The following is a 14,626-nucleotide window of genomic DNA, read 5'->3' on the forward strand; positions in this document are numbered from 1 at the left end:
CAGCTGCTAAATGGCAGAAAGAAGTAGCAGTCAGCTTCTGAAAAGATCCTTCTGTTCTGTTCTGTCCTAAGGGGTTGCCTTGAGTCAGAATCAATCAGTGGCAATGGGTTTGGGTTTGGGTTTACCACGGAGTCCCTGAGTAGTACACACTATTCTTAGCTGCTAATCTAGACGTTAGGGACTCGGGTCTGGTTATCGACTTCCAAAGGGTCAGCCATGGAAAATCCAATGGAGCACAGTTCTCTGATACACATAGCATCGTACTGAGTCAGAAACGAATTGTTGGCCACTGGTTTACCTCCTCAGAATCTCATTCTCATAATACGTATGTATTGCTGTAGGACAAGCCCTGGACTGATAACCGCGAGGTCAGCAGTTCAAACCCACCCACCATTGATTGATTCTGATTCGGTTCCCAGTTCATTCTGCTCTGTGTGATGAGTCGGAACTAACTCATGCCCATGGTTTGTCCATAGTGCACTGCTCTCGTAAGAAGATTGTTATCTATCATCTCAGTCACTGTGTTTCAACCCCTTTGGTCACTTGCTTGTCCCTGAGACCTGCTCGTGTCTGGAAGAGCCGTGTTCTGTACAGATGCATGTCACAGTGGGATGTTGCGCTTGCACATTTCCCGAGGATAAAGTTACAAAGACTGACACCCAGGTCTCCGCACTTCCTGTGGGTGGGCCAGCTCTTTCTCTTTCAAAAGAGATAGCACTTCCTTTCCTCCCCTCCTCCCTGTTTGCCTAATTGTGAGGCACAGTCAAGGAGATCAAAATGTCAAGTTCTGTAAACACAGCAAAACATTTTTTCTCCAAGTTGGTGTTCAAAGCTTCAAAGACTGTCAGCGGAGCTTATTTTCTGTAGATTCCGTTCTCCGGAAAGAAGGACGGCATGTTTACTTGCTGGAAATCAGATGCATAAATGCGCTTATAAGACGGTTATTACTGATGAAACTTGGCAGGCAGTAAATAGCAATGTCGGTGCAGGTATCTGACAGGCAATTCTACCTTCCGATGATTAAAGATAAAAGACTTAAAATGCCCTAATTTTGTAATTTTCGCTCTCTTCTGGCTATTGTCTTACTTCAGAATGGAAAAATATTATGACAGCACCGTGTTTTCTCTAATAATTTTCGATCGAATGGAAATGTGAACATGTGCAAAAAGGTACATCTTGTCTTGCCCAGGACTGGTCACCGGTAGATAATGTTGGTCAAAGCAACTGAGTTTAAGTAATAGTAATAATAATACTGTTGTTGTTGTTACTGTTAAGTGCCGTTGATTCAGTTCCAACTCAGAGACTCTGTATAAGGTTTCCGAGGAGCAGCTGGTGAGCTTGAACTGCCGACCTTGAGGTTCAGAGTGACCTTGCAGTCCAGTTCATTAAGAAAGGCCCGGAAATCTCTTTCTGGAAACTCGGTCACTGAAAAACTCTAAGGGGCACAGTTCTACTCTTATCAGGAGTCGGAGTTGCCGAATTCTACTCTGTCTCTTTACGTCAGATATCTCTGACAACCACGGACAATCGAAGGACAAAGGTGTGTGTGCGCATGCGGGTCATCTTCTGGAAAGTTCTAAACTGTCATCATATTCAGGATGTTGTTTTCTGAAGACTCAAAATCTCCTTATGTGCCAAGCACTTGGGTAAACAGTGGTCCGGCCTGGCAATTATTTCATTTCTCTTTTGTCTAGATCTGTTTGAACCAACCTTTGTTCATTAGACAGGGGTGGTTAAATCCCCAGCCCTTGTCAAAACTCCATAGATAGGTAGTTTGATAGTAGGTGCCTAGTCTATTTTATAACGAGTTCAGTAACAAGAGATTGTAAAGACAGGATTGGGGGGGTCACATCTTAGCCGATCCACAGTTAAGCTACCATCCCAATCAGAAATATCCAAAATGTGACAGTCTGGGGAAAAGTAATGGATTTCCTATATTTCTTATCCGCAGTCTCTACTTTGAGGGGGACATCTTTACTACCCGGAAGTCATCAAATGCAACAGATTTGACAAACTCCTGCTCTTTTTCAGCGTGCTATTTAGAATGCAGCTGGATGGAAAGAAACCTAATGCAATAGTACCACATGGAAGCACACACCCCCTTAAACACTTTCGGAAATTCCAAAAGGGAATTTTCAATGAAGAAAAACAAAACCAAACCAAAAACATGGATGTGTAAGCAAAATCCAATTCATTGAGCTTCAGTTGAGTTTTGATAATTGTCTCAGAGATGTCTTAGATTTAGAGATAAATTCTGTATAAAATTTAAAAGCCAAACCAAAACTTTGCCCCCAAGCTTTCTTAGAACCAAAAAACTTGTCATTGTTAGGTGTCATTAAGTGGGCTCCGACTCATAGTGACCCTGTCTATGTTCAACAGAACAAAACACTGCCCGGTCCTGAACCACCCTCAAATCACTGTTACACTTGAACTCGTTGCCAACACACCAACACTGTGCCAACCTGTGTTCTTGAAGGCCTTCCTCTTTGTTACTGACCCTCCACTTTACTTAGCGTGATATCCTTCTCCAGGGACTGGTCCCTCCTGACAATATGTCTGAAGTATGAAAGATGAAGTCTCCCCATCCTGCCTTAATAAGCATTTTAACACACAGATCTGTTTGTTCTTCTGGCAGTCCATGGTACTTTCAGTGTTCTACTCTAACACCACAACTCAAATGGATTGTCGTTCCTTATTACTAGTCACTTGTACATGAGGCGACTGAAAAATACTATGGCTTACGTCAGGCACACCTTAATCCTCCGACTTGTATTTTTGCTCTTCAACACTTGTGCGGCAGGTTTTCCTAATGCAATACGTCGTTTGATTTCTTGACTGCTGTTTCCATGAGTGTTAGAAACCAAAAAACTAGCTTGTGTTAATTAGCCAAGTACGTGTCTGCTTTGAGCACTGTGCTCTTTGATAGAACAATTTTTATAAGATCAAACTGATGTTAGCAACTGGACAGGTTGGTTGGGAAGCTTGGGGACGGTGAGTTTCAGAAAATGGTGGCAGAAAAGGGAAACAAGAATGGTTGAACAATTCGATGGAGGTAAGCAGTGCTACTGAATTGCATATGGAGGAATTGTTGAAATGGGATACCTCTGTCTGTGCATACGGTCACCAAAATGAAACACTGTTGGTAGGTGCCGCGGAATCGGTTCCGACTCTCAGTGACCTGTCTAGGGTTTCCAAGGCTGTAACTCTTTTCAGGAGCAGAAAGCCTCATCTTTCTCCCCCAGAGTGGCTGGTGGGCTTGAACCACTGACCTTCTGGGTTGGAGTCCAGTGTTCATCCTATAGAAACACCAAGCTCCCTTTTAAACTTTGCACCCGTATGAAATGGACTTCTCCCCACTCAACCATCATGACGATTACTTTTACTGTAACGTAATTATCTTCTCATCATCAAACTGCCTCCTTCTCCATTTTTCTCCCCCTTCATCACGTCTTTCTCCAGAATCATCATCTTTATCATCACACCAGTTTCTTCACCGTCAATGTGTTCTTTCATGTTGATCCTATGTCCTGGTGTGGTACTATAAGACAAGCAGTGGACTGCTAGCCACAAGGTTGCTGCTTAAAACCCACCAGGCTCTCCTTGGAAACCCTATACAGGGTCGCTCTGAATCAGAACTGACTCAAAGGCACTTAACGACCAGACCACAATGTTCATTACCTCTTAGTCTGCCTTGATGGTCTTCACCATCAACACCAGCTTCTGCATCATTTTCTCTTTCATTATTGTCTTCATCAATCTCACCCTCCTCAAAATTCCCTTGTAAATTCAGTGTGTTTAAAACACTTAACTAAATGCCAGGCCCCGGAGAGTTAGCGTTCTTCTCCGGCCTCCCAACAATCTGATTATCCTAGGGTCTACTTGTCTGCGAACCTTAAGGTCAGCGGTTCGAAACTACCAGCCGCTCCGCGGGAGAAAGATGAGGCTTTCTACTCCCGTAAAGATTTACACCCTCGGAAACCCTGTACAGGGTCGCTATGGGTCGGACCCGACTCGATGGCACTTAACAACAACAACTTGTCTGCAATGTGTTCTTAGCCTTCAGCTGGGAAATGCCACCTTCCTCAAATTCTCGTGGGACTGTGAGTCGGGGTTTACTGTTCTCATCCATCCTTCCATCTAATCCGAAGCCGAGTGGCCTGATTTACATCTTGTTATGGAAGCTCGATGTCACACACTGGTAAACAGAATGTGCATAAAAACCGCCTTGTAGACTACACACCCCACCCAGGCACGGGGCTCCCTCCTACAGCCGGGAGCTTCCGAGTCCCAGTTCCTGTGACCCCAGAGGACATCCCCAGCACATCTGCTAGGGGACGGGTGGTCTGGGCACCTGGTTCTCAGTTCTGGGCTGACAGAGGGGCTGTTTTCACAGCGATGGAAGCCATGTTGCTTTAACTTCCCTCCCTGAAACCTGACAGAAACCTGTTCCTTCAACTGGTGACTAGCCATGGACACCACTCTCCTGGTTTCATCACGAGTGCGGATGGATAAAAAGGGAAGATGGTGGATGATGGTCAGGTCCACGTTGGCCCTAGGTTCCACCCTGCACTGTCTCACTGCGCAGTCAGGACTGAATGAGAGAAGCAGCCATTTTGTCACAGCCAGGACCGCTCCCATGCGCCTGCCACCACCAGGGTGTCTGCTCACAACAGCCCGCCTTGGCAGCTTGGTCTCTGTCTTCCCTTCCTACCGACGCTGTACCATAGGGATTGAGTTTATTTCCTCACAGTTAGGAGGAGAAAACCTCCACTCAGCGTGTCAGTCATAATGACTCCTTCCTTGTTGGCAGTCCTGGTTCTTGGCTTGTCTGTCTCTCCCAGTGTGTGTCTCTGTTTAATCTCTGCATTTAGGGTTCGGACCCAGCCCACACTGGTGGGGCCTCAACTGACTGACTTATGCTGCTAGGCTGAAACGCTCTCTAGAAAGTGCTCACATCGCTTTCTGTGAGACACATCCTCAGGGAGAGAGGTCACAACTTCAACACAGGTATTCTTACAAGATGGGGGTGGGGACTGCAAGTCCACCTGGAACAGTGTTCGCCTCTACACCGTGAACTGGGCTTCACATCCTTCCATCACTGACCTAAAGACATGTTCTGGGTCTGTGAGCACCCAGAAACCATCCACCTCCCAGCCTGTGGACGCGCTCTCTCCTACCCCACTTGGATATCTGAAGCCCAAAAGGCCATTGTTTCCACATGACCCTGCCAGAGGCAGCCACTTCAGTCACTATGGGGCAAACTGCCAGTCTGCAAATGGATGGAAAAGTGAATGGAAAGCTGGCTGGCTAGATAGCTTGTTAGAGATAGAGACATGAATAGTTACATAGGTAGGTAGGCAAGTAGGTAGGTAGGTACACAGAGACATTGATGGATAGAGAAATAAAGATGTAGATAGATAAATAGATAGAGACAGAGATATGGTTGGATACATAGAGATATGGGTGGATGGACAGAGATAGAGATATGGGTGGATAGATAGATAGATAGATAGATAGATAGATAGATAGATAGATACTGACAGAAATGTGGATGAATATATAGATAAATGGATAGAGTTAGAGTTATGAATGGATAGATAGGTAGATAGATAGACAGCTAGATAAAGACAGAGGGGTGGACGGATAATGGATACATAGAGATAGATATGGGTGGTTAGACAGAGATATAGATGGATTGATAGAGACATGGGTGGATGGATAGACAGAGTTAGAGCTGAATGGATGGTTAGCTGGTTAGATCGATCGATCGATAGATAGATAGATAGATGTGATGGATAGATAGAGAGATAGACAGACAGATAGAGACGGATGGATTGATAGATAGAGATATGGGTGGATAGATGGATCAGTGGTTGAGTGGGTGGGCAAGATGGATGAATGGAAAGACAGACAGACAGAAAGAGAGATATGGAAGGATACTAGTTATATGAACGAATACAGAGATAATTAAAGCTATTTAGTGTCGTTAAGTGCCACTGAGTCGGTTCCGACTCACAACAACCCTGAATAGAGTTTCCAAGGCTGTAAATCTTTACAGGAGCAGAAAGCCTCATCTTTCTCCTGTGGAGTGGCTAGTGGGTTAGAACCACTGATCTTGTGGTTAGAAGCCCAGTGTTTATCCTACAGAACCACCACATTCCCCAGATGCAGATACAGATATGGATATAGAAAACCCTATACAAGGTTGTTATGGGTCGGAATCGACTCAATGACACTTCACAATAATAACAATGGATAGAGAAATAAATGGATGGATGATGGATGGATAGACAGATTGACAGATGTATATATATCTATACACTCACACACACACATATCTGGGTGATGTAAACATTTGCTGCTAACTGAAATGTTGAAATCTTCCAATGAGTTTCAAGGGACTTGATGGTGGCAGGTTTTATACACACATCAAATACATTCACACACACATAGGAAAACATGGAATGTTCATGGAGAACGGCAGTGAAAAGATAATGGAATTTCCCCACAAACTTTCTGAAGCCCCCCACATACACACGAGTCTATAATCTCAGAAGTTCAGTCGGAGGACGGCGGGACTTCATCTCACCTACATTGGGCATACTGTCAGGAGGGGTCAGTCCCTGGAGAAGGCCATCAGGCTTTGTGAAGTAGAGGGTCAGGGGAAGAGAGAAGACCCTCAACGAGATGGACAGACAGAGTGGCTGCAACCACAGATGCAAACACAACAGCAGCTGGGTGAACGGCCCCTGCTCTGTTGTGCCAAGGGTTGCTACGAGACGGGATGGCCCCAACAACATCTGCTCAATCTGCCTGTCCCTGTGCACCTCCCTTGGCATGGCCCGACCTCTGCAAAAACTGGTCCTCCTTCCTGGAGCCCCTCGTCACTCCTGAATCTCACCCAGGAAGCTACAGAGCTCCTCCTCAGTCTCTAAACCCCCTTTCCACCCTCTGTTGACTGTTCTACCTGGCTGCCATGCTCAGGACGTACCTTGCTTTCCTTTTCAGAGAAGGTCTCCCATTTATCATAAGTGAGAATGCCTTCAAGATAGGAAACGGATGCACTAAATCCCAAGGGCAAGATGCAGCCTGAGGATCCAGGAGGCATTCGGTAGGATGGACGCTGTGTTGAGATTTGACATTTTCAGTATTTCCTGAAGCAGCCACACGAAGGTGGAATTTGAAATTCTCGTTCCAGATTTCGATGAAGATAAATTGTAGATCACAAGTCACTCAACTGCCTGAAACATTCTTGCAGGGAAATTGCCTGTACTCGTACGACTAGAATGTTACCTTGAAACAAGAACGGTGCACCTGGGCTTCACTGAGGACCATGTTCCCAACATAGCTCTCTGAATATGTTTTCTTAACGTCTTCTAAAAGCACTGACCTTTCAGTTAGCAGCTGCACTTCCAACCAATGCACCTCCAGGGCTACTTGAGGCTCTCATATGGAAAGGTCCCCATTTCCAAGCTGTTCTGTTTTTGAGGTTCTGGTCCCCATCCTATTGTTGTGTTTGAATCCTTCCTTCACTCCCCAGCGCTTGAGAAAGAAAGATCTGATGTCTGATGGATGGTATGCATGGAAATGGGATGGAGACTCTGATCCATGCAGCCTGCACTTGCTCCGAGCTGATCCTTCATAAACCCCCCTTGGTTTTTCCTTCTCCTCCATTCTATTCTGTACCACTGCCCAGAGAACCTCCAAAAAACCATAGCCCATGACCAACTGCTCCAAATGTGGTCACATCAGAAAGTCCTGGATGGAGTAGAAGAAAAGTGTGAAATAAAAGTAGAAATCATAAAAAACTGAGCCAGCTTGGACAGGTTGGACAGAGACTGGTCGAGCTCCTGAAACCATGGCCCCCAGTCTCCCTGCAGGTCTAGAAAGGAAGTCACTCCCATGGCTTCATTTGAAGCCAAACAACATGTTGGTTCACAGGGGAATATAACACTGTGGAGAAATGAACACCAAAGAATCATTCCTGGTTTGAGATTCAAAGGGCAGCATTAACCAGGGACAAGGCTTGGAAGAGTTAGAAAGGAAGAAAGCATGGGAACGGGAAGCATGGGGAGGGAGGGGAGATGAGGGTTGTTACATTGTGGGGATTCAATCCCATGACACGAAATGTGTGTGAAAGGTCTAACGGAAAACTGATTTTCTCCATCAACCTCCACCCAATTCACAATAAAACGTTAAAACAAAGCAAAACAAACAAAAACCGGTTGCCAAGGAGTCAACTCCAACTCATGGTGCCCCCCGCGTGTGTCAGAGCAGCACTGTGCTCCATTGGGTTTGCAAAGGCTGATTTTTTCAGAAGGAGATCTCCACAACTTTCTTCTGAGGTACCTCTGGGTGGAGTTGAACCTCCAACCTCTCAGTTAATGTCTCAGTGTGCTCACTATTTGTACCACAAAGGATTCCAACCAGAGCTTCCCCAACCAAACACCAAACCCACTGCCATCTACTTGATTCTGACTCATAGCGACCCTACAGCACAGATTAAAACTTCCGCACGGGGTCACGATGAGTCAGAACTGACTCCACGGTACTTAACAACAACAACAACATAGGGTTTCTAAGGCCGCAATCTTTGTAGAAGCAGACAGCCCCATCTTTCTTCCACAGAGGGGCTAGTGGATTCAAACTGCCAACCATTCGGTTAGCAGCACAATGCTTAACCCACTTCACCACCAGCACTCCATAGTCAAAGTCCCTCAAAGCCACTGCTGCCAAGTCAGTTCTGACTCATAGCGCACCTGTAGATGATTTCTAACACTGTAAATCCATATGAGAGTACACAGACTTATCTTTTTCTCACTGAGTATCTGAACCACCAATCTGCAGTTAGTTGCCCGCGCCTAACCTGAGGGCTGCGGCATCAGACACTGCCAATAGACGAACCAGGCCCTATATCCTTCACACCAGACAACCCAAGTTCTAGGATGGATGGTGTAACCCCATTAGGAGGGCTGGTCCGTCTTCCACCCACAGACAGAAGCTCTAGGTTTTTGCTCAGAATAAAGAATTCCACGTGAACCGATTACTCCCAACCCTTAGCAGTTGCAGGGAGTAATTATATTATTTTATAATGGGAAGGTTTCCTAGGGTGCACTGGAAACGAGGTTTGTGTCGGCGTGCACCTTGCTGTTCCCGACATGTGTGCTGTCTCTTGGTAAGACACAGAACTTGCTTGTCTAATCTCCAGCAAGCACTGATTTATGATTCCTTCCTGTGCTTCTATTAATAGCATGGGGCTCCAAATCAATGCTGATTGCATGCAAATGCTGCTGCTGAACCGGTCTTTGCTGGGATGGCGAAAACGGTGGTGGCTCCCATGAAAAGCCACCTGTGTTAACAACCCAACCCCAAGAACACCAGACTCCTAGCCACCAGCCGGGACAGAGCAGAACTGCCCAACCCAAAGGGTTTTCAAGGCTACAAATCTTTATAGGAGCGGACAACTTCATGCTTCTCATTTACAGCCTCCCCAAATGGCATTCTAGTTCCAGAGACAGAGAAACAGCACGCATGATACATGCGATAGCTACTATTGTGTCTTTAGTGTGCATTTGGAAACAATGTATAGTTAGGAGTGCAACTGGAAACAATGTGTTGTTTAGAGTGTGTTTGGAAACAATGTACAGTTTAGAGTGTGTTTGGAAATAATGTACAGTTTGGAAACTGTGTTGTTTGGTCTGTGTTTGGAAACAATGTGTAGTTTGGTGTGCATTTGGAAACTCTATATAGCTTGGTATGTATGGACTTCGGTGGTTCTCTTATATGTCTAGGGTTCCTCACTTATACATGAAAACTTCAGACGAGGCAACTTCCAAGTTCCTTTTTAACCTCAGACTGTCATTTCATAATACAACAGGAGGCAGTACAGAAACACAAGGAAATTTCAAGAAAGACTAGGAAAGAGAAACCAGGACATTTTCTCTAATCAGAGTCATAAAAATAAGTCATTCTTTTTATGGCTTTTATATAAATAGATACAACCCGTCCCCCCTCACTATGTGTGTGTGTGTGTTTTCCTTGGAAACCCTATGGCTATCAGGCATCTGGGGCATAGGAAGATTCTCATGGGAAATCAGATTTTAAAAAATCAAAAACAAAAGTGAAGGAAGCCCTCAAAGAGTTGGCTGGACAGAGAAATGGCAACCGAGGACTCAGGCATCCGAGCAGTCCTGAAGAGGAGCAGGATGGGTAATGTCTTCTTCTGTCGTGCATGAGGTCGCCACGAGTCAGACACAAGTCAGTGGCAACTCACAACTTCATAAAACATTATAGAATCTACCTGCGTCCGTCTCTTCTATTTTTTGATCAACTGTTATTAAGAGCTTCTGAAACGGTAATTAGGAAAACAATACCATTTACAATAGCCACCCAAATGATAAAATAAACCTAACCAGAGAAACAAAAGACCGAGACAGAGAAAACAACAAAATATCACTACAGAAACCAAACAAGGGCTTTACAAAAGTGAAAGAATATACCATACTAATGGATAGACGACTTTAAAACTGTGAAAATGCCAATGCTACTTAAAGCAATCTATAGTTACAACGCAATCCCAACCAAATTCCAAAAATATTCTTGAAAGCGATGGGAAAAATGACCACGAACACTATATGGAAAGGAAAGAGATTTTGGATAAGTAAAGCACTACTTAACAAGAAGAACAAAGTGGGAGACCTCTCACACCTTGACCTCAAATTCTACTACACGGCCACAGGGGTCCAAACAGCTTGGTACTGGTACAACGCAAGATGCATAGACTCATGGAATAGAATTGAGAACCCAGTAGTAAATCTATCCACGTACGGTCTTTGACATCGGTCCAAAACACCTATTATTAAGAGCCTTTGGGATTTTAAAAATCTATCTCTCTTAAAGTTTCTGAACCATTTCCAAACAGATAACAATGCAAGCAGAATGTTCTTCGGAAGAAAGGATGCTGAGACGTCATCGTGGTGACTATGAGCATCGAGAAAGACCCACGGCTAGAACAGGACATCACAATTGTACAGGCGAGGCCAGGACTGATGGGGAGTCCCCCCATGGCATGGCATGACAAAGGGGTCACAATCATGGGCTCCAACACCCCAGTGATGGGGAATATGGTTCAAGATGGGGGCCACGTTTTGTTCCCTGTACACAGCACTATGATGAGGTGACAATGACTTACTTACCAGCACCTAGCAACAACATGTATTTGTGTGTAGTCACCAGCTTCTGGAAAAAGACAACATTAGGCTAAAGGAAGGGTCATCAAAAATGAGGGAGACCCCCAGCAAATGGGCTTACACAATGACCACAACTGGGGACTCAAAACATCCCAGTGATGGTGCAGGTGAGGCGGCCCAGACCCTGTTCCTTCTATTACACATGGGGTCATCATGAACCAGGGCAATGAACACAATGTAGACTTAAATGGAGTGACCAGCTGTAAGAACAGTACATCCTGGTGGGTAAAGTGGAGGGTCAGTGAACACCTGGAAAACCCCCAACAAAATGAATTATCCACAACAATGGTTCCAAGCACATCAACAATCGGCAAGATGGAGCAGCCAGGACACTGGGTTCATGTTTTGTTGGGGTGTGCGTGGGGTCACCGTAAATTAGAGTTTGCTTGATAGAAACTCGCAACAACCATGGTATGGGTTGTAGCTGCATGTAAAGAAAACAAAAATCCTCCCCACTGGACCAACAAAAAACATACACAGAGAAAACAATGAAGTTGTGAAGACTTCATTTTACTTGGATCCACTTCAACATTCACGCAAGCAGTAGCCAAAGAAATGAAAAACAGATTGCATCAGGCAAATGTGACACCTCTTTAAAGCATTCAATAGCAAAGATGTCAGTTTGAGGGCTAAAGTGTGCCCGACCCAAGCAAGCCCTGGTGTTTCAATAACCTCATATGCATGTGAAAGTTGGGCAATGAATAAAGAAGAGCATAGAAGAATTGATGCATTACAGTTATGGTGTTGGAGGAAAATATTGAAAGGACCATGGATTGCCAAAAGAACAAATACATCTGTGTTGTAAGAAGTATAGCCAGAGTGCTCCTTAGATGCCAGGATACAGAGATTTCCTCTCTCATACTTGGAGTATGTTACCAGGAGGGACCAGTCCCTGGCGAAAGACATCATCCTAGATAAAGTGGAAGGTCAGCATAAAAGAGGAAGACCCCTAATAAGATGGCTTGTCAAACTGGCACCAGAAACAGGCTTAAGCATATGAACAACACGAAGAAAGGCGCAGGATGGACATTATTTCATTATGTTGTGCAAAGGGTTGCTATGAAATGGGATCTCCTCAACAGCACCTAACAACAATGTAAACAACATGCATATGTGTGCGAGGGGGGCTTCAGTATTTCAATACTGAAAACTGGAGTTGAAAAATAATGGAATTCCCCTCCATGAAAAATCTGAAGCCCTTTGCTGGGAAAGCACATGGTGGGGTGGTAACTAGAGGGTCCATGGAAACCATGGACACCCTCAGACCATACAACAGTGTGGAAACCACCAGAGGAAGGGACCCAGCCCTCAGAGGAAGGGACCCACCCACCCGGAGACCACACCTACCCACGCTCCAGTCCATCTCCTCAGCTGCGTCCCCGTAAGCGCCATGTTGACTCTTGCCGGCGAAGTCCTGGGAGGAGAAGAGAGCCGTGTGCACGTGCAGGTAGGAGAGGACCAGCAGGAAGGGGGTGTCCGCGTTCCTGCAAACACAAGCCACCTGGATGTGAGTGCACGGGCTGCCCTCGTCATGGGGGGGGGGGAGGGGCAGCAGGTCACCGCACATCCAGTCACGCGGATTCGGGGGTTTCCAGGAGCATATAAAATCGAGGCTGACAGTACTCTGTCGTCTGTGAAGTGTGGCGTTGGATACGCACTGGACTGTGCACCGCAAGGTCGGCAGTTCAAACCCACCAGCCGCTCCATGATGAGGCTTTCTGCTCCCATAGAGATGGATGGTCTTGGAAACGGCACAAGGAAGGGTTCCTATAAGTCAGAACTAAGTCAGTGACAGAGGGCTTGGTTTAGGGCTTTGGTGGTAAGTGTGTGCAGTGGAAAAGTTGGAAATACTATGGGAATGACCAAAAGAGGCCACAAAGGAAATGCACGCTGTTGGGAAAACGGTGCCCAGACACGTGCTTGACTCAGGGCTGTCACAAACCTTCAGACTGTAAACACAAGCAAATCAAAAATGCCACCTGACAATGCCACGCCCAGCAGCAACCCTACGGAGCCATCCGTGTCTTCTGTGGCAGGATGACATCATCATGATGAGCTAACACAAGGGAGGCCCAAACATACAGGCAGCCCTGCAGCCCCCCAATTCTGCTTCATTGAATTGCACTTCCCTTATAAAGCCTTTTTGACAATTGAAGATTTGTGGCTCCCACGTTGAGCTAGTCTGTGGGTCCCACTTTTCCAACACTCTGTGCTTGTTCTGTGTCTCTGTGTCCCACTCTGGTCACACTCACAGATTTCCAATTTTCCCATCCCACACACTTCGTAGACAGCAGTCTAAGGGCCCACGTCACCTTTCTCTGCCTGGGGAAACCAAAATTCCCCCTCGACTCACTTTACTGTGATGTTTGGTTTCTTGCCATGGTCTGGAACTGAACTCACAATGTCTCTGAGTCTGCCTGCAGTGGAAAGTACTCTACCATCTTTGGAATTCTCTTTGGAAAATAACAATGTGTACAGATGTAAATGACTATAAAGAGGTTTCAACATGTTAGTGGAAATGGAATGGAAAGATAATGCACTCCATTTCCCAGAAACTTTTTGAAGTCCCCTTGTATATAACATATATAATTATGTCTCTATATCCATATACATGAAGCCATGGTGTGACACTGTAGGATCAGCACTGAACTGCACGGTCAGTTTGAACTACAAGGTCAGTGGTTCAAACCCACCAGCCGCTCCTCAGAAACCCTATACATATATGTTGCTATGAGTTGGAATCAACTTAAAGACACGTAACAACAATAACATCTATACCTATAATGAAATTCATTACTGTCTGTCTCTGAGGGCCCCTTATGGAACTGTGGTTAAGCACGTGGCTCTCCAAAGAAAATGTCACTGGACTGAACCCACCAGCTGCTCGTGAGAAAAAAATGGGGCCATTTACTTCTGTAAAGATGTACAACCCTGTAGGGCACTTCCGCTCTGACCTACAGGCTCCATATGACTCAGAACCAACTGGATGGCAATTAATCTCTGTCTCGAGCCCTGGAGTGGTGTTGTAGGATTAGCACTGGACTGCTAACCACAAGACAGATGGTTCAAACCCACCAGCAGCTCTTTGGAAATCCTATACAGGGTTGCTCTAAGTTGGAGCTGACTCAATGGCAGTTAACAACAACAGCATCTCTCTACCTCTCTCTCTATCTCATCTGTCTACTTACCACCTTTCCATCTGCCATCTATTATCCGGCTAGCTAGCTCTCTATCAATCCTCATGTATCTATCTATCTACTCCATCATCTATCATCTATATCCATGTATCCATCCATCCATCCATCCATCCATCCATCCATCCATCCATCCATCATCTATATCCATGTAGCCATCCATCATCTATGTATCTATGTATC

The 14,626-nt window shown here is 45.4% G+C and overlaps 1 protein-coding gene across 1 annotated transcript in view; it reads right to left on the reverse strand.

Moving 5' to 3' along the window:
- Window positions 1-14,626, reverse strand: part of STS (steroid sulfatase (microsomal), isozyme S) — a 99,422-nt gene that overhangs the window by 50,707 nt on the left and 34,089 nt on the right. Inside the window, exon 6 of the mRNA XM_006835648.1 lies at window positions 12,597-12,733. Coding sequence (XP_006835711.1) covers window positions 12,597-12,733 — 137 coding nt within the window. The remainder of the gene's footprint in view (window positions 1-12,596; window positions 12,734-14,626) is intronic.

The sequence above is a fragment of the Chrysochloris asiatica genome, unplaced genomic scaffold (assembly GCF_000296735.1).
Source record: "Chrysochloris asiatica unplaced genomic scaffold, ChrAsi1.0 scaffold00018, whole genome shotgun sequence".
Taxonomy (NCBI): domain Eukaryota; kingdom Metazoa; phylum Chordata; class Mammalia; order Afrosoricida; family Chrysochloridae; genus Chrysochloris; species Chrysochloris asiatica.